Genomic DNA, 22897 nt, shown 5'->3' with positions numbered 1-22897 from the left:
AAAAATATTCGAAATCCAAACAGACTGAGAAATTGAAATGGAGCATGATACTTTCTGTAGCCATGTCTTAGAGTTGTCACCTTTTGTGAAAATGTTGCCCAAGATGCCTTTAAAGTTCACTGAAGTCCCTTTAATCACAAGCACGTGGTTATTTTGGCTTGTACTCTGCTGTTTTCCATACTGAACTGTGTTTACAGTTCTTTTAGTTGAAATATTATCTGTATTTTTCTGTGTTGGAATTCTTGTTGGAGTTTTTCCCATCTCAGTATATTTTACTCCAAAATATTTGATTTGGGATATATATATATATATGTGTTCACTGTATTTTATATAGCAGGTGTGATGGTTTTGAGCATAACTCTTTTTGATGTTAAAAAATGATATAAAAGCATGTTTATACCATTCTACAAAAAACCCTGCATCTGTTACTGCGACTGAGAGTTACTAGTTTCTAATGTTGTGGGATTTGATGACTAATACTGATCCATGTTATAGCAGTCTGTAGCCATGTGTTACAAAGATAAATTTCCTAAAAGAGAGAAAAAAATCAATAGGGAGCTTATTTTGTCATCTTTCAAATATTAAGTCTAATTGTAATGTTCATTTCCAGGTGACACTTCTACACATATTACATTCATAAAAATTAACAGCTTAACAGCTTTTTTTTTGTTTAATTTTTAATTGGGACCATGTATTTGTTCTTGCTGGTAGAAGTATAAAAATAGCTTCAATGTGTGGTGTTAGGATGAGTGCATTGCAAGTAGGCATAAAATAAACTGTTACAGGCTTTAATAAAACAAACTGTTACAGACTTTAAATTCTCTCTTGAAGTTTAAGCTGATCTATCTTCAAAATTGGCACGTAGCTTTTTTGGGAGAGTAATGGAAAATGTAGCCTCTATTCAAATGTTGCATTTTGATGGGTTTAGTACACTAGTCTTCAAGCTTTTTATAGGTGAGATCTGGAGTTTGTGGTAAGTAGGAAAACGTAGAGCATTTTTACTACAAAAATCTTAATACAAGTGGTTGCTTTTGTGGTCATTGATGGAGGTGTTGTATTCCTAGTGATACCTAATTTCCAAGATGAAGGGAAGGTCATAAAGGTGTTTCACTTGGGTTCATATAGTCCTTATTTTCTACCAGGCTTACATAACCATAATTTTTCAACGGAGGTAAACTAATATTTTGCCCTGTGTAGTTTGCAGACAGCTCAGAAAGTGTTAGATGTGCCTTTTTTCCTTTGTTTCTTTCTTACTGAGTAGAGATTGAGAGCTCCCTCTTCAGCCTGACTGCACCTTCATTCAGCAAGGCAGAGGACTTAGAAGGTGGATGATAAGGAAAGGTGAGCAGTGGTAAAAGTGGAGGAGAGACTTGTGGTTTTTTAGCAGCTCTGAGGTCAAGAAATGCTTCAGTCTGGGCTGGGACTACTTTTGCAGGTTTAGAGACAGGACCTCTCCTAGTCAAATGATGCTTTCTGGAAAGTCTCTGCATGTGTTTGCTGATAATAACAAGAGATTCTTAGAAATTTTGTGGGATTAACAACAAGGTTAATTTGTAGTGTAAGTTTGAAGTGTAAAGGCAGCAGCTAATTTCCCATATGTGAAAATTCTGTTGGGCTCATTATTGCTGTAACTCACCTGTGCTGGGCTGGTTACCTGTTAGGGGAAAGCTTCTGTCTACATGCTTTTTTCATATGAATAAAAATAATAACTATATAACACAAACACTATATAATATATTAATAGTGGGGATTTTTCCCCTGCCATTCTTATATACCTGACAGTTTATATACAGGAATTTGAGGATAAGGCTGTTCCAGCCATGTACTGATTAGCCCTTGCTTTGTTTTAATATTTGTAGAGTTTGAGTATGTACAGGCATGCACATGACAGCTCTGGAGCAGCAGAGTTGTCATAGGTGTTGTGTGCATGATTCACATAGGGAAAAAGGTCTAGGAGGGAGAATATTGAAAGATAATCTCCTGAAAGCCCTGTTCATTTGGAAAATAAGTCGACATCTATGCATAGTAGAAGAAGTTTATATACTAATATGTCATGAACTTCAATACTGCATGTTAACCTTTTTTTTAACACAGAGTAAGGTAATGCAAAAGCAAAGAATTGAAAGTAGTTCCCATAGTACTGGGTACATTTGGGTGCTATCTCTGTAAGTGATATCTTGAGGCTTTAAAGTGAATTTGTGACCAAAAGTGTTGATTTTTAGAATTACTGTAAAAATTAAAGAAAAGCTGTCCAGAGCAGAAAACCTGAAAAATAATTATTTGATTTCTTTTTTCCTTTAAAGGAAAAAAAAAAAAAGACAACCCTCCAAACACCTGTGCTAGAATAGACTTCATGCACGAGGAGAGGGGAGTTGTCCTGAAGTATTAGTTTTTATATATTGGAGCTACACTGTATTATGTACAGTGTACATAATACAGTACAATATCCATAATTATGTACAGCTACACTGTATATGTGTTGGTATATGTCAGTTGTTACATACACACCCTTATTTTATTTGATATGTTCAGAAAGACACTCTGGCTTCATCTCCTATGTGGATAATTATATTCTGTTGTCTTCTGTCTTATTCTTCTTGCTGTCTGACAGTAGTTACTTGGTACAATGTGTTGTGCTGTTGTCTTGATGGTATTCTCTAGGGGAAAACAGACATTTTGACAGGTAGGAAGAGGTGGATGGGACTTGGGTTTTTTATAACTGGAGCACTAGATTAATCATTTTTGTTTTCCTCCTCATTATTCTGCATTTGGCTCTGTTTTACTGTATGCTTACTTCAAAACCAGAGTGTTTATGGTACTTTTAAGTCGCCTCCTCAGAAATCTACTTGGTAAATAATCTTTTTCATCATGTGCTTACGGGTTTAAAAAAAGTCTTGTCTAAGAGAAGCCATTTTTTGCATCTTTCAGACCCATCAGGTTTATTTGTGCTTAGAGCACAAAAGACTTGGAATTAGCAGCAGTTTGGGATTAAGTAATGCACAAGAGTCGATTGACTACAATTGACCTACTGCAGGATAGTGAAGTGCAGGATAATGAAGTTCCTCATCTCACAGGAGGGATTTTATCAGGAAGCAACATGGTAATGCTCCACCAAAAACTGACCTCTTAATGTTGCTTGGATTTTGTGTGTGTGTTGCTTAAGAACAAAGAAGCATCAGAGATAGGGAAGTATAAAATAAAATTGGAATTAGGCAAAACTAAATGCTGGGAGACTGTAATTTTGCTTTATGTAAACAAGTGTTGTCTTAATAAAAGCTGCTCAAGTGAAGCCATTAGGTGAAACGAGATGCTTTGTATCATAAAATGCAAAACACGTGCCAAATAGAAAACTCCATTTCGTTGTCCTTTTATTAGGTGTGAATGGGTTGTCTGGTCTGTGGAAAGACACTTGGTAAATGTTTTGTTTTGCCAAAGACTAAAGTGAGCACTTAAGTAGGGCAAGATAATTGCAGAGGCTGAAAAGTTTCTTTATATCCGTCTTCCTCGGCGAGAATGTTGAGGAGATATTTAACAGAGCCGTATTCTGTTCCCGGGGTGAAATGAGGTTGTTCAGGAGGCTGAGAAGGGGTCAGACGTAGGGTGCTGCCGTAGCAATTGATACTTCTACAAGGAGCTTCCCTTGAAGGGCCAGACAATGTCAGTGAAAAGCCACAAGGAACTGAGAAATGCAGGAGCTGAGCTGCATTCACTCGAATATGCAAATCTCATTAAGATGCTGGTTTGGAGAACAGTAGGGTGGCAAATGTGCTCATCTTGTTAAACTGCTGTTGGAGTGTAAGGATGAAAAGGAACTGAGGAGGTGATTCTGGGAAGTGTAAGTGTGATTTGGTTAGTCTTTTCCTACCAATAAAACTGATTGCAACAGTAAATTTTAAGGTGGTTATAAAACAACTAAATTACTGTGTTTGGTAAACTGTTTACATAGTAAACTAAATATCTTTAAGCCTCTGAGCAAATTAACAGATAAAAGAGTGTACTATTAAATTAATTATCCTTCCAGAGATTCCGAGAGAAAAATCTCCTGTTGACGTCATTACAAAAAAAACAAACAAAAAACAAACAAAACAAACGAACAAACAAACAAAACAAGCAAACAAAAAAAAAAGAAACCAACACAACCCCAAGTAATTTTTGAGAATAAGTGAAAACCGTGAAATTAAAATTAAAAAAATATGCTGAGAATAATTGCTCTGAGTTTGTTACTAGAAAAGCTGATGGTTAATACTTGGGAAAAGAAGAAGGGTGTGCTGCTTTGTCTGGTGGTGTATCAGGTTTCCTTAAAGAGACTGTTATCAAGGGCTCTTTTTTGTGCTCTTAGAAATGTAAGTATCTTTTCCCTGTGAGCAATCCTTCTGAAAGGAGAATTAATGAAACATTATCACAAGACTTGAGATTTAACACTTGAGCTGTTTATTTCTGTTGAAGTGAAACCAGCTGATTTCTTGCTCAGTGTTTCATCTAATTAACATCCTGGAGGAGGGATAAAAATCCAGTATCCATCTCGGTTAGGAGAGTCTGCCAGTTATCCTTTCTAAAACCAAGCTGAGGTCAAGTCCTTCCTTCAAGCAGGTAGAGAAGTTCCTGAGTTGACTTGTTTCATTTCTTATAAAAGGCATAAGAAATATCTTTGTTATTATTTTTTTCTCGTAATTTTTTAATTTATTTCACAGCCTTGAAAGAACAGGCAAAGCCCCAAACAAAACTTCTCTTTGATAACGATTTAGAGAAATCTGTGCAGGAGGTCCTTAAACAGTTCTGAAGAGCCCAGCTGGGTAAGGGGGCAACTTGGTGTCAGCTGGAAGTTGCTGTTGTCATTTTTATGGTGATGCGTGGAAAGACTAATTTGAAAACTCTGAAGCATTTTTGAACTTGAAAGCTTTAATTTGGCTTAATTGGGGGAAGCAAAGGAGAGGTGTAGGTTAGATGGTAGCGTGTATTAAAAGAGGCTGCTAAGCTCAGGGAAGCCAGTTCAGGACTCACTGATTTGAGAACTCTTTGGTCCAGAGGAAAAGAGCCAGAGTCTGTTTGAGGGAAGTGTTTTGTGGCTAAGGAGCTGGATTAAGTTTGTGTTTTGTTCTTAAAAACAAGGAAAGCAGTTCTTGTTTTATTGAGAATTCTCTTTACAAGCAAAAGATTCTTTGGCTTCAGGGCAGAATTGTTCAGTTGCTCTAAAGGCACAGTTACTTCTGGCACATGAACTTTACTGTAGCAAACGTCTTAAGAAAAAAATTTGAAATACTGTGATTTCACAAGCTAAACCCTGCTTAGAATAAGAGATTACTTTTTGTTCAAGAGGCAAATACAGAAATCTGCAGATGGAAGTGGAATTATCTGGGAGTGAAAAACCATGGGAAAGATTTATAGTTTAGGGGGGAAGGCAAGTGTATGAAAATGTTTGGTGCCACTTGTTATAATGCTTTTCTTACATAAGTCATTAATGTGATTCTGTTTGTCTTACAGGCTAAGAGCAAGGTGATTAGCAAATGAAATAGAAAGATGTAAAAAGTCATTAAGCAAAGAAAAAAAGGGAACATTACTTCTTACATAACATATAATTAACCTATGAAATTCACTGCCAACCTGTACTATTGAGGTCAAAACCAGAACAGAATTCAAAACCAATTAGAAATACATTTGCATAATGAGAAAATCCACAATTCTATTGTAGGGTTTTCTGTAGGTTTAAAACGAGAGATCTCCGGGAGTATTGCCAGCTTAGTACCTGGTTGTGAAAGGCTGGGGTAGAGAACTGCGTGATAAACAGGTTGTATAATTAATTGTCTGGTATTACTTGCATTTAAGCATAATGTAAGCTTGACTTGAGTTCTGTATCGCCCTTTGAGAGCTCCTCTGTCTCTCTCTCCTGGCTACAGAAGGAGCCTGGGGAGGTTGAGCCTTGGAGAGCCCAAGTTGGGTGTTGTGTGTAACCACCTCCTTCCAGAGAGACGGGGGTTGACAGACCTTTCTCTGTGGTTTTGTAATAACTCATGGTATGAAAGCAACTGATTGTATCTGTTAATTGTGAAGGGTGGGTATTTCTGTTTTGAGTCAGGGCTAGGTTGAGTAAGTGCTGTGCATCCTGGTGCTACATCTGATTCCTTCTGCAGGCACATTTTAAAAATGTCTTGTTCGTTCTTATTTGTAGATTAATTTATTCTGATAGAATTGAGATAGAGCATCAAATAAATCCACAGTTCCTTGTATTCATTTTAAATGTGATTTTTATTGGGAGAAGAGAGGGTATTAATTTTGTTCTTCAGAATAACTATAATCTCTTGAGCGGTAAAACCTTGTAATTCTCATACAGCTAATCCTCAAATAATAATTCACTTAAACTGCCTTCACAACAAAAATAACTGCTTAAGCGCAAATAATTGTAACTTAGTCTGTTTTGACTTGTAAATTACACCTAAAATCCAAATGTATGGATAACTGGAAATGGTGCAGGACCTTTTCATTATCATCAAAAAGTCCTAATCTCCCAATGGAAAACAAAAAAGGGCAAATATTTTCAGAAGTACTGAAGCTAAGAGTTCTGGAAAACACAGAAATTACATTTGGAAGAGGAAAAACCGTAGACAAGAATGAAAAAGAAGAAACACAAAAAAATACCAACCTTAATGACTGCACAGAACTTTTAGAACTGTCTGTAGAGGCAAGAGGGTTCAGTAAACATTTTTGTTCTGTGCTTGGGAAAAAGGCAGATAAAACCTTCACATCATGAGATGTACAATAACACACTCCCTGTTTTCACAATATTCAAGGAGAAGGTTAAACAGTAGTTATACTTAAATCTGGCATTTTTAAGCCAGAGGCCCAGATAACATACATCCAAGAGCTCTGAAAGGGTAGGCCAGAGGATTGTTTATCCTTCATGATGATTTTTTTTTAATACAGTTCTTGGAAAACAGGAAAGGTTCCAGAGGACTTGAAGAGCACTGTGGAACTACTTTCTGAGAAATAGACATAATTTTCTCAGTCTGACATTAGTCTTGAGTGAAATAATAAAACTATTGAGGTAATTAATTTAATAAATTTAAAGGATGGTAATTAATGATAATTATTCTTGGTTCTCAGAAGATAGGTTTGATCGTGTAAGTTTGAATTATTCTTGATGTAGTTGAGAGTTTTGGTAATAAAATAAAGTTAAAATCGGTTCAGCTTTGTAACACAAGTAGCTTTAAAGTTGCATTGTATAATTTTTTTAGTCAGCTGGGATGACACAAAGCCGATACAGCACCTAAGAAGTGTTTAGCAACTACCCGATAAGCTTCATGTGATTGTAAACGGTTCAGTGATACTGCCTTGAGATCAGATTTTGGTCTTGTTTTATTTAGTTTTTAATAGTGGTGTAGAGTTCCAGCAGGGGAGTCTCTAAGGCTGGAGCTGGAGTCTACCTTCCTGTGGGGCAGGGACATCCTGCCTGCATAACAAGCTGCTGTGACAATAGTAAACTCAAGGGAAGAAGTGTGGTAGGTGGATGAAGGCTTCATCTCAGGTTAAGCCATCAGCCTCCATTTGTCAGGATATCCCTAGATATTGTTCAGTTATTTGTGCTGCCCTTTGCTAAAAGCACAGGCTGGGGAGTGGGTGCTGTGTAAGGAGGGGGAGAGGTGACTGTTGTGAAACAAACTGTGTCACACCTGTTCTCCTGGTCACCTGTGTGTCTTGGTACAGCCAGAGGGAAAGTTTTTCTCTGAGATTGAAGGCTGTAATCTGGTTTTTATAGAACGTGTGGGAATGTATTCTAGAAAGCAGTAGAATAGGAAAAAAAAGAGGTGTTTTAATAAATGTGATAATTGATTATTCAAGAGATCCCATGATGACATGAAATAATCCCAAGCAACCAGCCATGGGAAAAGAGGACATAGTCTTAAACTGTGCTGGGGGGCTTAGATTGGACATTAGGAAGAATTTCTTCGCAGAAAGGGTGATTAGACATTGGAGTGGGCTGCCCAGGGAGGTGATGGAGTCACTGTCCCTGGAGGGGTTTAAGGACAGACTGGTTGTGGCACTCAGTGCTATGGTCTGCTTGACAAGGTTCGGTCACAGGTTGGACTGGATGATCTCAGAGGTCTTTTCCAGCCTAATTGATTCTGTGAAATCGAGGTACCTGTTTCATCCATGGTGGTTGATGTTGCTCCTCAGTGTGGGCAGTGTGAGTTTGGTCCTCAGGATGAAGCCCTTGAGTTGCTTTCACCCATCAAGTAACTTGCCCTGGACTGAGTAGCTGCAGCTGTGGCTCAGGACAGGCTGCACTTCTGAGCTTGACAGCTGCTCCTGCCTTCTCTTCCCACTGTGGGAGTGAAGGGTGTTCTCCTGCCCTCATAGTCCATGACAAGCCAGTTTCCTGTGGAAAGTCAATTGAAATGAATGAAGCCTGTCCTCTTCATTCCTCCCTCACAGTGTTGTAGGTGACTGGGTATCCAGTTTCTTTATGGGGCCTGTTTAGTCTTGAGCAGTGCATCTGTTGCCTCTTTAAACCAGTCTGAAATCCGCTCACCACTACTGAAATCCTCCGAAACTACGTTCTCGAAACTGAGATCTGTGAGATTTTCATCACAGTCTCTGTGGTCAAAAAGGGTCTTTCACTTTCCTTGCACTGGCCATAGTTCTGTATTTCCAGAGGTGGAGGCTGGCAGTGGTTACTCACATGTTTCAGATGCTGGTAGCAAATATTTTTAGTACTTCTGTAGTGTTTTTTATAATTTCTATTGCTCTGTTTGGCATACTATCAATTACAGAATTATTCTTTAATAGCTCTCTTGCATTGTTATTAATAGTAAGTTATTCTGATTCATAGTTTAAAAAAAAAAGATGATAGAGTGAAGCTGGTCTGTTAAAGACAACTTTAAATATTCTGCCCATCTGTTTCCTGTGTCACTTGAATTATGAATGTTTTGCTATCTCAGCTTTGCTTTTCTTTGTCCTCTTTCCTCTCTTAAAATTTCTACAGAGGGTTTTAATAACTTAATAGGAAATTATAGCGTGGAATTGGTAATATCAGCTTCAAATGTTGAGTTTATGAGATAACCTTTTTTCATCTGATCTTTTCCTCTGTATTGTTCTCTATCTCCTTTGCCTTTTCAGACGTGGTTTCTCTAAGTGTATAGAAGTTTCTCCTCTCTCTGTTGCCCCCCTTCCCTGAAGACCCCACTGTGGCTTTACTGAGCTTTCGCTGAGGTGACCACCTTGCTGTGACTTCAGTAGCTGAAGTCACACTAGTTCTGAGCGATGTATCTTTTTCTTTAAGTTCGGTGTTTCTCATCTTCACTGCCTGAGAAATTGCCTGTGAACTGTTTATCAATGCAAACTGAAGTTTGTCCAAGTTCTCTTCTATTTTTAATACTATGCGTTTGCTTTTTTTTAATTTTACTTTTTCAGTTTGGTAATGCAGAGGTTATAGTAACTCCTAATATCTGCTATTTAGATTATAATTTCAGTTTGTATAGATGGTCTGAATCTCAGGTTAATAATGCAGCTGTGGTCAAAAAATTTCTATGAGGTAGTGATTTCATATTACCATGTTATTTTGGGGTTCTGTTTTTGGTTTGGTTTGTTGGAGGGTATTTGTGTGTTTAGGGACAATGGGGTGTTTGCAATAACTCCATTAGACATTAAGCACTGGTCAGTGATTTTTTTTTGCCATGTTGGATGGTGCCTAATCAAAGCTTCTGCATCGTTCTTTCACTCCCTTTGAAATTCCAATCTATTCTGGCTTTAGACTCGCCTGTCACAAGGAGTAAACTGTGTAGTATTTTGGCAGATGTGCTTTGGAGAAGTTGTTAATTATGTCTCTGTATTGCTCTGACCTTCTGTCAGAGGAGAGTAGTGTCAGAGGTACAAAGCTGGCACATGTTCTGAACTGAATGGCTGACTTGGTTTGTCATGGTGGCCACCTTTTTCAGGATACTTTGCTGCAGCCTGGGGTACGGGAGATGTTTTCCCGTTTTCTTTAAAGCGTTTGTCATAACAATCAGTCTGATCTGATCTCAACCCTCAAGTCCACCTTGTGGTTTGTGGTATAACTTAATTTTAAGCTCTCGTATGCCAGCATCCAGCTCTGCGGTGTTTCTCAGTGCAGCATCACAGGTTCTGTTTTACAGACAAACTCCATTGCTGGGAGTTCTGTCTAATAGAAGTCAACTGTGTTTTCTGCCGAAGACTGTTGTTACCAGAACAACTTTCTTGTTGTAGCCAGTGAGTTTTATAAAAACGTGATCACATTATGCATTGGAAACATCCCATTTTGTGGGATGTAGCAACACGTTAGTGAATCAAGTGAGATTGGAAGAAAGATTTGGATGGTATTTTGTTGGAAGTGTTTTGAAGTAGTTGAGTCATTTTTTAACAAAAATGTAAGGGGTGGTTTTATCAAAAAAACACTTTCCTGGTGATGGTAACTGGGTATTGACTATAGGCTAAACTTAGAATGAGATTTTTCAGGTCATCTGTTCTAGAAAAAGTTAAAGGTACAGTGGGTTATCCACACTTGGAAATATCCAGTGAAAGGCTGGAAATACAAGCAGTGAGGTTCTCACTGAAGTTACACACAGGGGGGTTGACAAACAAACTTGCTCAGGATGGGGCATTTCCTCTCTTGCTCAAAAAAATGGATTATGCAAGGATGGCTCCTTTTGGCTCCAAGACCTGTAAATCAGGGAGGAGTAGGTGGTGGTTCATTCAGCATCTGTAGTTGTAGTTGGGTTTTGTGACTCAGCAGGGTTTTTTTGGCTGAGACATTGTCATTTTCTGACTTTTGCTCTGCCACAGTGCTCAGCACCGGACTGCGCTTCCTCAGCTCCTGTGAAATGATCATCCACCTGATAAGGTTCTTCTCCATTTCTAGTTGAAACCTGCTTTTTCTGTTAAATTTTGTCACTTGCTTGTATTTAAAATGGCTGTATTTCTAACTAATAGTGGTGCTGTTGTAGATTTGGCAGGCAAAGTGGGAATAATTTTGAATAATAGCAAATCATACACTGAAAATTCTTGATTAAAATATATGGGCTTTATTTGCATCTTAAGTTACAGTTTCTCCTTATACAACATTATTTTGCATAGGAGATTACACCAATATGTATTTATTTTATTTGTCAAGCATTGACAGAGGCAGCTCTTCTTTCCTTTTAGGAATCTGGGTAAAAATGGCTTATCTAACAGTAGTATTCTATTGGATAAATGCCCACCTCCACGACCACCGCCTCCACCATACCCTCCCTTGCCAAAGGACAAGCTGAATCCACCTACACCTAGTATTTATGTAAGTAAATCAAGTGGCAGAAGTGTATTGCTGCCTGTCTTTTGTAATTGTTTGGATATCTGAATTATGTAATATAATTATTTTAAAGATGCACTATTCATCACTGGGTTCTAATTACAGTGCTCTCCAGACTAGTATATAAGGAAAAATGCTAACCTTAAAGAAAATTTTGAGACAGTTTGACTCTTAAAGTACTTGTAAAGTAAGAATTTCAGTAAACAATGAACAAAACGCTTCAGACTTTTTTTAATTTATTTTTAATACTCAAAATGTTGGCAGAATAAGCAGAACAGTTCATTAGATACAATGCACAGTATTTCAAATATGTATGTACAGTTTTTTGCAAGTGACAGCTTATGTATAAATGAGCAAGTAACTCAACTAAACTCTCATAACAATCTGCTCCAAAATATAGTGAAGAAAAAGTAATAAAAGATGAAGCGATGCTAAGAACAGAATGTCATTAGGAAAAGGCAGGGTTTGGTCGGGTAGTGTTTTCTTAGGCAGGCATTAAAACTTCTGTTCTGGAAATAAAGTTTCATAATAGCTTTATTGAGCTAACTTCCTTAGTGATAGAAGAATAAATTATAGGATATCCATTTCCTCGATAAGAGAAGAATAAATTACAGCCGGTGTAAAAAGCTCAAGTCAGCTTTGGTCAGCTCAATTTGGGGGCCAGAAGAGGTTGGTGCTTCAGTTTAATACTACAGGAATCTGCCTGAGAGCCAGGTTAAGTTGGATGGGATAGTTGGATGGGTGTTGCACCTGAATTCATCTGCCTTAATAAAAGTCTGTCACAGCATTGTCCATCCAAAGCTGGACATCCAAAGTACACCATGAGAGTAGCCTTTTAATTGTTCCATTTCTTGTATACATTATGCGTAGAATTAGCTTTTTTTAACTTCTGAAAAGAAACTGTATTACCTTACTCTTCAGGGAGTTCTGTGGATTTAGGGAATGTACAAGGCTACTGTCAGATAAAGAAATTAAGTGCAGGAAACCTGAGTTGCAAAAGCCAAAGCAGCCTGGGAATAATTCATGCCAAGAAACAAATTACAGTAACAAATTAATTTCAGGAGTGAACCCAGCATTAACCGTAGAAAGAATTGTAGTGATGTAGCTCTTCATTGCCCACAGTGAAGGGAAATGGAGAAAATTCCTGCTTTCTTTCTGTTGTTTCTCCTTTTACCTCCTTTTTTTTTTTTATTCTTTCTTATTTTACAAATAAGGAATCTAAATTGATCTGACATCTAATATTCCATTACAATTTTGCAGTTGGAAAATAAACGAGATGCTTTCTTTCCACCTTTACATCAATTTTGTACAAATCCAAACAACCCTGTTACTGTAATACGTGGCCTTGCTGGAGCGCTTAAATTAGGTAAATTTACTTTATTTTTTTTTACCCTTGGGGAAAAAAAAAAGTATGTTTTTTTTAAAGAGAAACCTCTCAGTTCTTAAAAGTGGATGTTTTATTTCTGTAATACTCTGTAACTTGTGTATTCCAAATCATTGGGGTAATGTGTCATTTCTCAATTTGCTGTTTTTTCTAACCTTGATCGTGTCAAAAAAACCCACCCCAAATAGAGCAGATTTTGTTGAGCACAGAGAGGAGCTGAGCTGTGGATGTGGAAATTTACAGCGAGATGTTTTTCCTATAAAAACTGGATGCATGTCTCTGTGTTTAGATTTAATGATCTAAAATCTGACTCCAGACAACGTTTTGGAGTCTGTAGACAAATAAACTATCAGTGCTGGTAGTAAATATGTTATATGATGGAAGTGCATTTATAACTCTGGTCTGAAAAATACTTTCTTGGTAATAGATTTTAAACATTGTTTGCAGATTTGTTTACCCAAGGTATGTAAAATGCTTCTTGGAATATAATCCACAGAGTAGCTGCTCTGAAAAATACTTAATTGGTAATAGATTTAAACATTGTTTACAGATTTTTTTACCCAAGGCATGTAAAATATTTCTTGGAATATAAGCCACAGAGTAGCTGCCAAGTTTATTCTGAGCTTCTGCTGTTGTGTGGAGAAAAGTTGTTTGAGTTAATCACCAGTGTTAATAATTAATGTACAGGTGTGCAGTGTTGGGAAGGCTGAGGGAGAAAAGTGCTTTAGGGTAAACCTTTAGATAACTCCAAGTATTTTCCCGAAACTTTATTATTACATTTTAACTGTCATTTATTAATTTTGTTCCTATTTATTAGATCTAGGACTCTTCTCTACTAAGACGTTGGTAGAAGCGAATAATGAACACATAGTAGAAGTAAGGACACAACTACTGCAGCCAGCAGATGAAAACTGGGACCCCACTGGAACAAAGAAAATCTGGCGTTGTGAAAGCAGTAGATCTCACACAACAATTGCTAAATATGCACAGTACCAGGCCTCCTCATTCCAGGAGTCTTTAAGGGTAAGTTCATTGTTATTATTGGTTATAGTTCACAAACTGTATGTTGACTCTGGAACCAGTTAATAATGGCTGTTGAAAACAAACAAGCTGCTAAGGGAAAGGAGGCATTTCCTTAAGCATGAGGAGTACAGGTAAATTTGCAAAATCTGTTTTGAAGAGAGGGTCAAATAATGTTATTGTCCCTCTGAAATGTTTGGTGTAAACTTAAGTTTCATAACATAAAGCTCACGGTTATTGCATATTTTAAAAGCTTGTTAGTTTAAGCTTTCATATAGTGATGTCAAAATTCATATTAAAACATTTGGAATGTAATAGGTTGTTTTTTTTTAATTTGGGTTGCTTCTAATTTCACACATAATTTGAAATCAGATTTCTTCATTCTACTGAATTAATTTGGATGTGGCTTAGTAGAAGTTTACACTAATATTTGTCTTTCGTTGCTTTCCAAACATAACAGTTTCATTTCAAAAATTTCAGATGTGTGACAGAGTGAAATGTTGGAGATAATATTTCCCCTGCCTGCCTTGGCAGTGGGCTTGGACTTCATGGTCTCCAAAGGTCTCTTCCAACTCTGACTATTCTGTTGCTCTGTGATTCTGTGAAATGTGGTTTTATTGTTATTGCTTTTTAATACTTTCACTGAAGTAGTGAGCACATTGTCTGTGGGCACTCCTCAAAGGCTTATGTTAAGATTAGTCTGAGATGGAACTAAGACAAGAAGATATTCTTGACCAGTTGTTTGTTAGAAAATAGGGAAAATGCCAACATTGGGAATTGACTATTGTCATTTTCACTGCCATTACACAGAAACAGTAATAATTTTGGTAAGAAAGGAAAGAGAAAATCCAAATTTAAACTTTGTGCTTTAGAGGAAGGGATTAGAAACAAAGAAGTTAATTGGTAGTTGAAGAGAACAGAAGGGAATCTAGACAGCAAGACTGACACAGGATGAAGAAAAGAAACAGGGAACCTTAGGGAAGTGTGGGGCATGGAAGTCATCAAAAGCTTGTAATATAAATGGGATTTTTCTTCCTCTGCAGTGGTAATAAATGTAGGTAGGATATTGACTGAACTTTTTTGGTGCCCCTTGAACAGTCACACCAGCGTTGTGTTCTTGCACATTATTCCAGAGGTGCTGGAAAACATTACAACACTGGAATGTTATATATATATATATATACACACATATATACACACACATGTTTAAATCTTTGATCACTTACCACGGAAAGCCTCACCTTTGGATTTGCACCAATATATGAACTGCAGGATTTTCTGGGATTTTTTTTCTCACTTTTACAAATTGGTTGTAAAAATGCAATACATAAAATAATTTTCAGAGTGATGATTTTCATTTTTCCTCTGGAAATTAGAAAGACAGTGTACATGTGTCCTTTGCCTAACACTGCTTTGACCTGTCCTTAGGTGACTTTTCAGTGTTCAAATGAAAGCTTTATTTCTTCTTTCTACAGCCACAATCCTCTTGGCTTGCCCTAAGTGATCTTTTTTTCTTTATTCCTCTCACAGCTATTACGTTGCTTTCCTAACATGTCTTGCAGTATTTGATAAATCCATCATCACGAGGTTCCTTTTTGTTTCTCTTTGTCCTTCATTCAAAGGATGAATAAGACTTTCTCAGGTACACAGGGCACTTTGAGGTTTAACAACAGTCCCATTCAAAGCCAGAGATCTTTGGATAGACTCCAGACGGTTCATTCCTCCTTTTTGTCTCTTCCTTTTTCCTTCTGTGTCTGTATACTTGCCAAAATAGAAGGCTTTAGAATCGGAGTTTGAGTGTGCTCTGCTAAAAAGATCAAATTGCATCATTTAATATTGGATGGCTTTTTTCCACTCGTCATGGTCCCAGCCACTGCAGTGCTAAAATAGCATATGGCTATGAAAAATTCAAGAGATTTTATGTAATGGATTTTATAAAATTAGTTTTATAAATATTAGTCATCCTAGTTTCATCTCGGGATACCTGCCTGACTTTGAAGGAAGGTGGATGTTCTAGTCTGAAAAAGTTAACAGTATTCCTTAAGAATGGATTCACCTGCATAAGGAAGCAAAACAAGACTCATTTGCACCTCTGATGCAGGCCAGAAATGTTTGCAGCGTAGGCATTTTCTGTTATCCTGGCTTGAGTTTCACTGAATCTGCAATCATGAAGAATTGTTTTTCTAACTTTTTTTATTTTCTTGACGGAAATATTGACACAAAATCACAATTTCAAAGATTGTTTCAGCGTCTCAAAACAAATGTGCTTTATACCTATATATTTTACATATGTTCTTTTATGTATGTATGTGTGTATATATATATATGTATAAACATTTTAAAATTGTGTTTTATAGGAGGAAAATGAGAAGAAGAGTCACCACAAGGACCACTCAGATAATGAATCCACATCTTCTGATAAGTAAGTGTGGTATAACTGTGTTAACTCTGTAGTTGGTTTTATGTGGTATTTTACATTTCCATTTTTTTACATTCACTTGTTTATACTTTTTACATTTGTAGCTCTGGGAGGAGGAGAAGAGGACCTTTTAAAACAATCAAGTTTGGGACCAACATTGACCTGTCAGATGACAAGAAGTAAGTTGATTACAGTTTCTGCTGCTCACAGTGGTATTCTACAGTATGACACCCCTGGAAATCCAGTGTATTCTTCTCAGACATCAGTCAGTCTGTTGATAAACCCAATTCCAGTTGCACACCCCATTTCCACAATGAAACGGGTCTCAAAACTGTTGTTATGAGTCCTTCTCACACTAAAATATCTTTTCAAACTTTCCAGGATTTTTGTTTTTCCAGAAATGAATTTAAACATCCATCAAAAACTGCTCTTTCTAGTCCTCCTTCTAATAATCCATTCCCTTTGTTTCATTATGAGGCTTTAAATCATTTGCTTACAACTTTAATTGCTTCTGACAATACCAAGTTTTTAATCTTTGTGTAGAAATTGTAAGGTTGAAGTTTTTTTCTTCTTCATTTGTCTCAATTTTTGTTATTCAGGATGAGATTTTTTTTCTTTTCATTCATACTGTCATCTTTTCTGTTTCCACTTTTTCATAACTCTTGCTTCTTTATCCAGGAACAAAATCAAAATATGTAGTAAAGACCAGACCAGTGCTTGCCTGTGGACAAGCCATGATACCTCTCCCAGAGCTTCAAATAAAATAGGGAATAAATGAGTATTCTTTATATATCCTTCTGTGAGTAGATGAAGGTAGCTTAGAAAAACATAAGAAAATACTAGAAATACTCTGAAAACATGGATTTGTTGTCCAGTAATAATTATTTCCTTGGCTCAGCTTCCAGTTAGTACATATTTCCATAAAAGGTCCAGCATGTCTAGACTGTCAGTCCTACCAACTGGAGGGCAAAACTTGTGGTCTTCCTCAATCATGAGAGCAGAAGAAAAGTTAAGGGTGTCTGGGGAATAAGGATTGCTTAAGATGATGAGGTCTTTTGTGGTATAATCACTGAAAGATCAGTGTGTGTATCCACTGATGTGACTAGAGTTGGTTATAAAATTTAAAATATCAACACTGTTTTATTCTAAAGGAAATTCCATCCGTAGGATCAAAACAGTTGCTACTAAACTATCACTCTGAATAAACTGTTGGGAGAGAGACTTTACATTAACCTAAGCATAACTAACCTGAGGCTCTTAGGGAATTGGATTTTGATACTTTGAATTGTTCTTGTAGGATCCCAGTAGATGCCAGATCATCTGATCTGTATTCTTAGCTTTTGCTAACAGAACTCTCTTTCCCCTCAACTTGCCCGTCAGATCCGTGGTTGTGTTTGGAAATACTTCAAAATGGAAAAAGTAATGCAGATACCTGTGCTAACAATTTTTCAAAAATGTTTATATTTCCCAAACTCTTCTGAGAGTTTTAGGGATTCACAGTTTGTCAATTTGCTATTTTGCTGCAGGTGGAAGTTGCAACTCCATGAACTGACAAAACTTCCTGCTTTTGTACGTGTGGTATCAGCAGGAAATCTTCTAAGCCATGTTGGTCATACCATCCTGGGCATGAACACAGTGCAGCTGTACATGAAGGTTCCAGGAAGCAGGACACCAGGTGAGTATAATTTCTGCATGAAAAAAATCACCTTCTACTGCTGAGGTATTGATTTAACTGCCCTGCAGATCTTCTGTGTCTCACAGCATGCCTCAACATAATAAAATTGTACCTGTTGAGTATTTCTTTTATTACTTGTTTAACTGAGCTTTATGTGTACGAAGTACTGAGTTCCCTTATAGTGGAAATTTCTGGGTTTCTGCAGTGCTGGATAATTGCCATACTGATCTCTTGCATGCAGTGTTGGATTCTTTAAGGAGAAAAATAGGATAGGTTTGGCCAGTATTTGTATTTTACATACCTTGAAAGTATTTATAGGCTCCCCAAGTAGGTCTTGTGCAATCATAAAAATCGGTTTGTTTTTTACTATTTTAGATTCTTTATTGTCTGAGAATAAGACTGAACCCTCCATGATGAATAGTGCTGTGTTAGGGGCCTGGACTGAGACTTGAGGAATCTGGACTAAATTTCAGGATCTGTTTTTTTCTGAAGTACAACTTCAGAAAATTCCATTAGGGATTATGGCTCAGTTTTCCAGCTGTCAAAGGAAGATAAAATACTGGCATTTCTACATTGATTTTGAAAGCTCTTTCGGAAGGGTTTTCTTAGTACTTGTCTTTTCAGTGCCTGAAATGATGAAGTTTTGCACCTGACTGGGACTGTCAAGAGATATGATGAAACAGAAAATCTGAGCTTTTGAAGCGTTTATTTCTACAGGGAGGGAACTGCTGAAATATTGGTCAGATTCACAAGATTGATGGTTCCAACTTTTCATTTTCCACAAATTAACAAAGGAGGATTCTCTTGTCACTGGTAGCTTAATTGTTTGAAGCACCTAAACGGTGTTATGTGTCATATAAAAAATACAAATACCTAAGCTGTGCTGTAAGTTTTTTTAGTAATTGTATCTTTGCATTTTCATGGCATTATTTTGATAGAACAGTCTTATGTAAAGTGTGTTTATTTTCCTCTATCAGGTCATCAAGAAAATAACAACTTCTGTTCAGTAAATATAAATATTGGTCCAGGTGACTGTGAATGGTTTGTTGTCCCTGAGAGCTATTGGGGTGTCATGAATGACTTCTGTGAAAAGTAAGCTGGCCATGCTGTTTTTCTCTGTATTTTTATCAAGTTCTCTGTGCCTTTCTGAGACCTGAGGGGGGAAATTACCGAGGGTGTTGTATGGGGATGTTATTTTATGGGTTTTCCACGTAGTCAGAAAAGTCTTTTAAAGTGAGTCAAAATGAAAAATCTAGAATTTGTACAAAATAGGACATTTGTACAATGTACAGAAACTTGGATTGCCTGTGGTAGCTTTGCTCTAAAAAATTGACATTAGGTCCATTATTTGTTTTTTTTTTTTTCCAAAATAGAAATGAAGGAAATACAAGAAATGAGAGATTGATAGTAGTAAATGTTCATCTAGATTCAAGATTCTCATTTATACTACATTAAGGGGGCTCAGAAGTTTAGTCGCTGCCTGCTACCAGTGTGGACTATATGGCATCATTCCAGTTTTCATAGTAGTAATTTTTCCACATCAGAAAATCCATCCTAGCCCTGCTGTTTATCCAGGCACTCTGTCCTGCATGTTAAAGTTGACCTCTGCTATTGCTGTTGTACTTCACTGGAGAAACTGAGGTGCCCTGAGCACTGGGGAGCTGCTCATCCAGCTCTTAAGATTAGGGTTTCTGTGTTGTGCCCTGTGTAGAGTGGTTGCTTGACAAACAAACAAAACAATACATATTTGCACATGCATCCACCAAAAAAAAACATGGGGGAGCAGCAGTCATGTCCCCTAATCATGCTGGTGTTCAAGCAGTAGCCTCTGAAGTTGATTTTGTGGGAGAATTTTTTTTTTTTTTTGTCTTGCCCAGTTAAAACTGGATTAAGCTTTTGACTTCAGGACTTTTCCAGAGCTCTGCAAATAAATCTCAGTGTCTCTGTAGTCTGTATTTTCTGCCTATCTACTGACAACTGTTCTTGTTCCATCCACCTTTCCAAAGATTGGCCATCTCAAAAATGTAATTCCACTGATGCAATTCCAATGTCGCTGACACAAAATGCCTTTTACTCTCATCACACTGTCTTTCTGAGGGTGACAGAGAAACTGAGATCTTGGTAACCTCACAAAAGGTCTACAGTGCCTAGTAAGAGGCACTGAATTGTCTTTGAAAACTGTGTATTGCAAGTAATCTCTCGTGGTGCACAGTAAAATGACTTTATTTTGCATTACATTAGTGGAAGAGTCCATACTTGGGAAATCCATATGGAGGTGTTTTTTCATGATTCTCAGGAGAGTTGACATTCTTTGGCTGAACATAGCATAGACCTGTGGATCACAATTTAAATTTTGCCAAGAGGTTGCTTGTTTTGTGGACAAGCGTCACATTCACACACAGACAGTGTGAGAACGTGTTCAAAACTGAACATCCTTAGGAGCTGGTATGGTCTGTATGGAAAATCAAGCACTGGTTAAAAAAGCAGCATCCAGCACCTGTGTCACACTAGATCTGACCAAGGGTTTCTCTGCCTCAGCATTAACGAAGTACTGAGAAACTTAAAGGAAAATAGGTCGTAATCTGAAGCCATAAACTGACTTCATATGGGCAGTTGGATGGTTAGGTGTTCTGTTACTGCAGGATGTGAAATGTGGAATTATGATCAGGAATTTTATGCGTGAAACTTTTCCTTTTGACTAGTCTTGCTGGGTCACTGATTAGCTGCAGAAAGTTATTTATGGTGATGATGAGTTTTCACAGGTAATTTCACTGAAGTATCTGCTGCTAAACACGTCTGTTGGTAAATGCTGAAGACTTTTTTTTTTTTCCTGTTGTTTCAGGAACAATATGAATTTCCTAATGGGATCTTGGTGGCCAAACTTGGAAGATTTGTATGAAGCCAATGTCCCAGTTTATAGATTTATTCAGAGACCAGGGGATTTGGTGTGGATAAATGCTGGCACTGTTCACTGGGTTCAGGCTATCGGGTGGTGCAACAACATCGCGTGGAACGTTGGCCCTCTTACAGGTATGTTTGAGCACTGCCTGGGCTGAACTGCTTTATTAGGTGACATTGTACTGCCTGTGTCACAGAACCTGCCATTTCTTGCTAATTTACCCTGCCTTAGTAGATTAAAAAATAATCAATGTGCTGTATTTTTAAAACATGACGTGTTGAAGGCTGTAAATAATTCCATTGTAAGAGGAAGGGAAAGCAGCAAGAATGCAGCCTTGGCACTTGTGCTTTGAATGGGCTTGTAAGAATAAAACGTTTGTATTAATTGATACATTGTTTTGCTAGGCCATTTCTTAACTTTTTCTCCCAAAATTTGTTCTCTCAGCAAACTGCACTCTACCTTGTATAAGAGTTTCTCTCACTTTGGTGGGGGTACTTGATAGCTCTTTGGTGAAAGCATCAGGAAATGCAAACACTTGTAAAATTTTGTTCATGAAAGAACACTAGATTTCTCAGACCTGCTGTTCTAGAAGTCTTTAGTTTTGAACTGTAGTCTTGAAAAGTTTTTGGGTCTGAGCACAGGAAGAAATTTCGGTTAAAACGAGATTCTGTCAAGCATTTGAAGAGAATGTACTTCCAAAAAACTTCTGGGTTTTTTAGGTAGTTTAAAGTATGTCTTTATATGGTGCAATAACAGTATATCTCTAGGATTGTATGATTGACTGATACAGAGCTCACATGTTCAGTCACAGTAAATTTTGTAAAACATTTTTAAAAGAAGGGTGGGGTGAGTAGGCTGCTTAATGAAAAGTCTGACTCACTGCAACGAATCTCAAGGAGAGATTATATACCATAGCAGTGTAAAATTATGATAAAGAGTGAATAGAGTGAGATGCAGACATTTCAGATCTAGATTTTTTTTTTTCGTTGTGGAATATTTGAAAGTTTAGTAATTAACTCCTTTTGAAATACTGCACTCTGTTCACCTTAGAAATGGAACACTTATCAGAAACTTGTTTTCACAGGTGTTTGTTGCTGCTGTGGTATTTGTTCTTTTAGCATCATAAATACACTTTTTAAAAGACACTTTATAGAATTGAAATTCAGTTGCAACGAGTGGGTCATTGCAAATGAAGTTGAGCTATAAAACACATAATTTTTTATTATAACCACATTATCTTGGTTGATAATTGTTTCTAAACTTGATTAATTGCTACTACGATTTTGTTTTTGTGTAGCCTGTCAATACAAATTGGCAGTGGAACGGTACGAGTGGAATAAGCTGCAGAGCGTGAAGTCCATAGTACCCATGGTTCATCTCTCATGGAACATGGCTCGAAACATCAAGGTCTCAGATCCAAAGCTTTTTGAAATGATAAAGTAAGTTTTACTTATTTGAACATCTGTTGTGTGCTTTTCATACATAAGCCGGTAGTCGACTTGTAAGTAATTCTTTGTAAGACCATTCCTGAGAACCAAACCAAAGTTATTTTAGATCCTGTTTTTCAAACACACCGTTTATAGATATCCTTAACTTTGTTATGTGTTATGTGATGTTATTGTGGCATAGCTTTAGAATCATCTAAGTAACTTTTTAGTTAAATGTGCCATAGACTTAATTCAGCACTTGACAGAAACAGTTGGCTTAGATCACAGCAGCTGCTCGGAGTACATACAATCACAAATAAGAAAATTAGGTCATCAACCCAAATATTAGAATATTTATCCATTTTTACAGCAAAGTTAAACTTAATTTTACATTTCTAGAACTTCTAGTTAGTGTTCTCACTCTGTCACTTGGAGATCCAGTATAAATCTTTTAAGTAGAGGCAAGGAGGAATTTGAAAGCCTTCTTCCCTTTGCTCTTTCTTTTGAACAATGACTTGATTGATGTGTAAAATGATAATTGAGTTTAGTGACGTTTCTCATACAATATTCCAAAATGCAGGAATATTCCAGGCTTTAAGAATCTTTAGTGATTTTCTTTGAAGAGTGCAACTTCAAGAAAATATAAATCATATTGCAGCATCATACCTAGGCTGAGGAATGAATGACCATTTCGGCATATAATGTAGGTTTGTCTTAAGAAGAGTGGGGGGATGAATTCCAAAGGAAATTACTCATCCTGAGAATCCTCTGGTA

General features: G+C 37.1%; 1 protein-coding gene across 21 annotated transcripts in view; it reads left to right on the top strand.

Annotated features, from left to right (window-relative positions):
* Positions 1-22897, top strand: part of KDM6A (lysine demethylase 6A) — a 151727-nt gene that overhangs the window by 118539 nt on the left and 10291 nt on the right. For all 21 annotated transcript variants that reach the window (XR_001874084.1, XR_001874090.1, XR_001874087.1 and 18 more), the window contains 9 exons: positions 11155-11284; positions 12560-12665; positions 13501-13706; positions 16061-16125; positions 16227-16301; positions 17649-17797; positions 18775-18889; positions 20640-20827; positions 21994-22135. Coding sequence is in view for 10 of the 21 variants with exons in the window: in XM_017810901.1 (XP_017666390.1) it covers positions 11155-11284; positions 12560-12665; positions 13501-13706; positions 16061-16125; positions 16227-16301; positions 17649-17797; positions 18775-18889; positions 20640-20827; positions 21994-22135 (1176 nt within the window). In the remaining 11 variants the exon portion in view is untranslated. The remainder of the gene's footprint in view (positions 1-11154; positions 11285-12559; positions 12666-13500; positions 13707-16060; positions 16126-16226; positions 16302-17648; positions 17798-18774; positions 18890-20639; positions 20828-21993; positions 22136-22897) is intronic.

Source organism: Lepidothrix coronata, unplaced genomic scaffold, assembly GCF_001604755.1.
Source record: "Lepidothrix coronata isolate B3197 unplaced genomic scaffold, Lepidothrix_coronata-1.0 Scaffold30, whole genome shotgun sequence".
In the NCBI taxonomy this organism is placed as follows: Eukaryota; Metazoa; Chordata; class Aves; order Passeriformes; family Pipridae; genus Lepidothrix; species Lepidothrix coronata.
The sequence above is the reverse complement of the archived record's forward strand: the minus strand, read 5'-3'. Positions and strand labels throughout refer to the sequence as shown.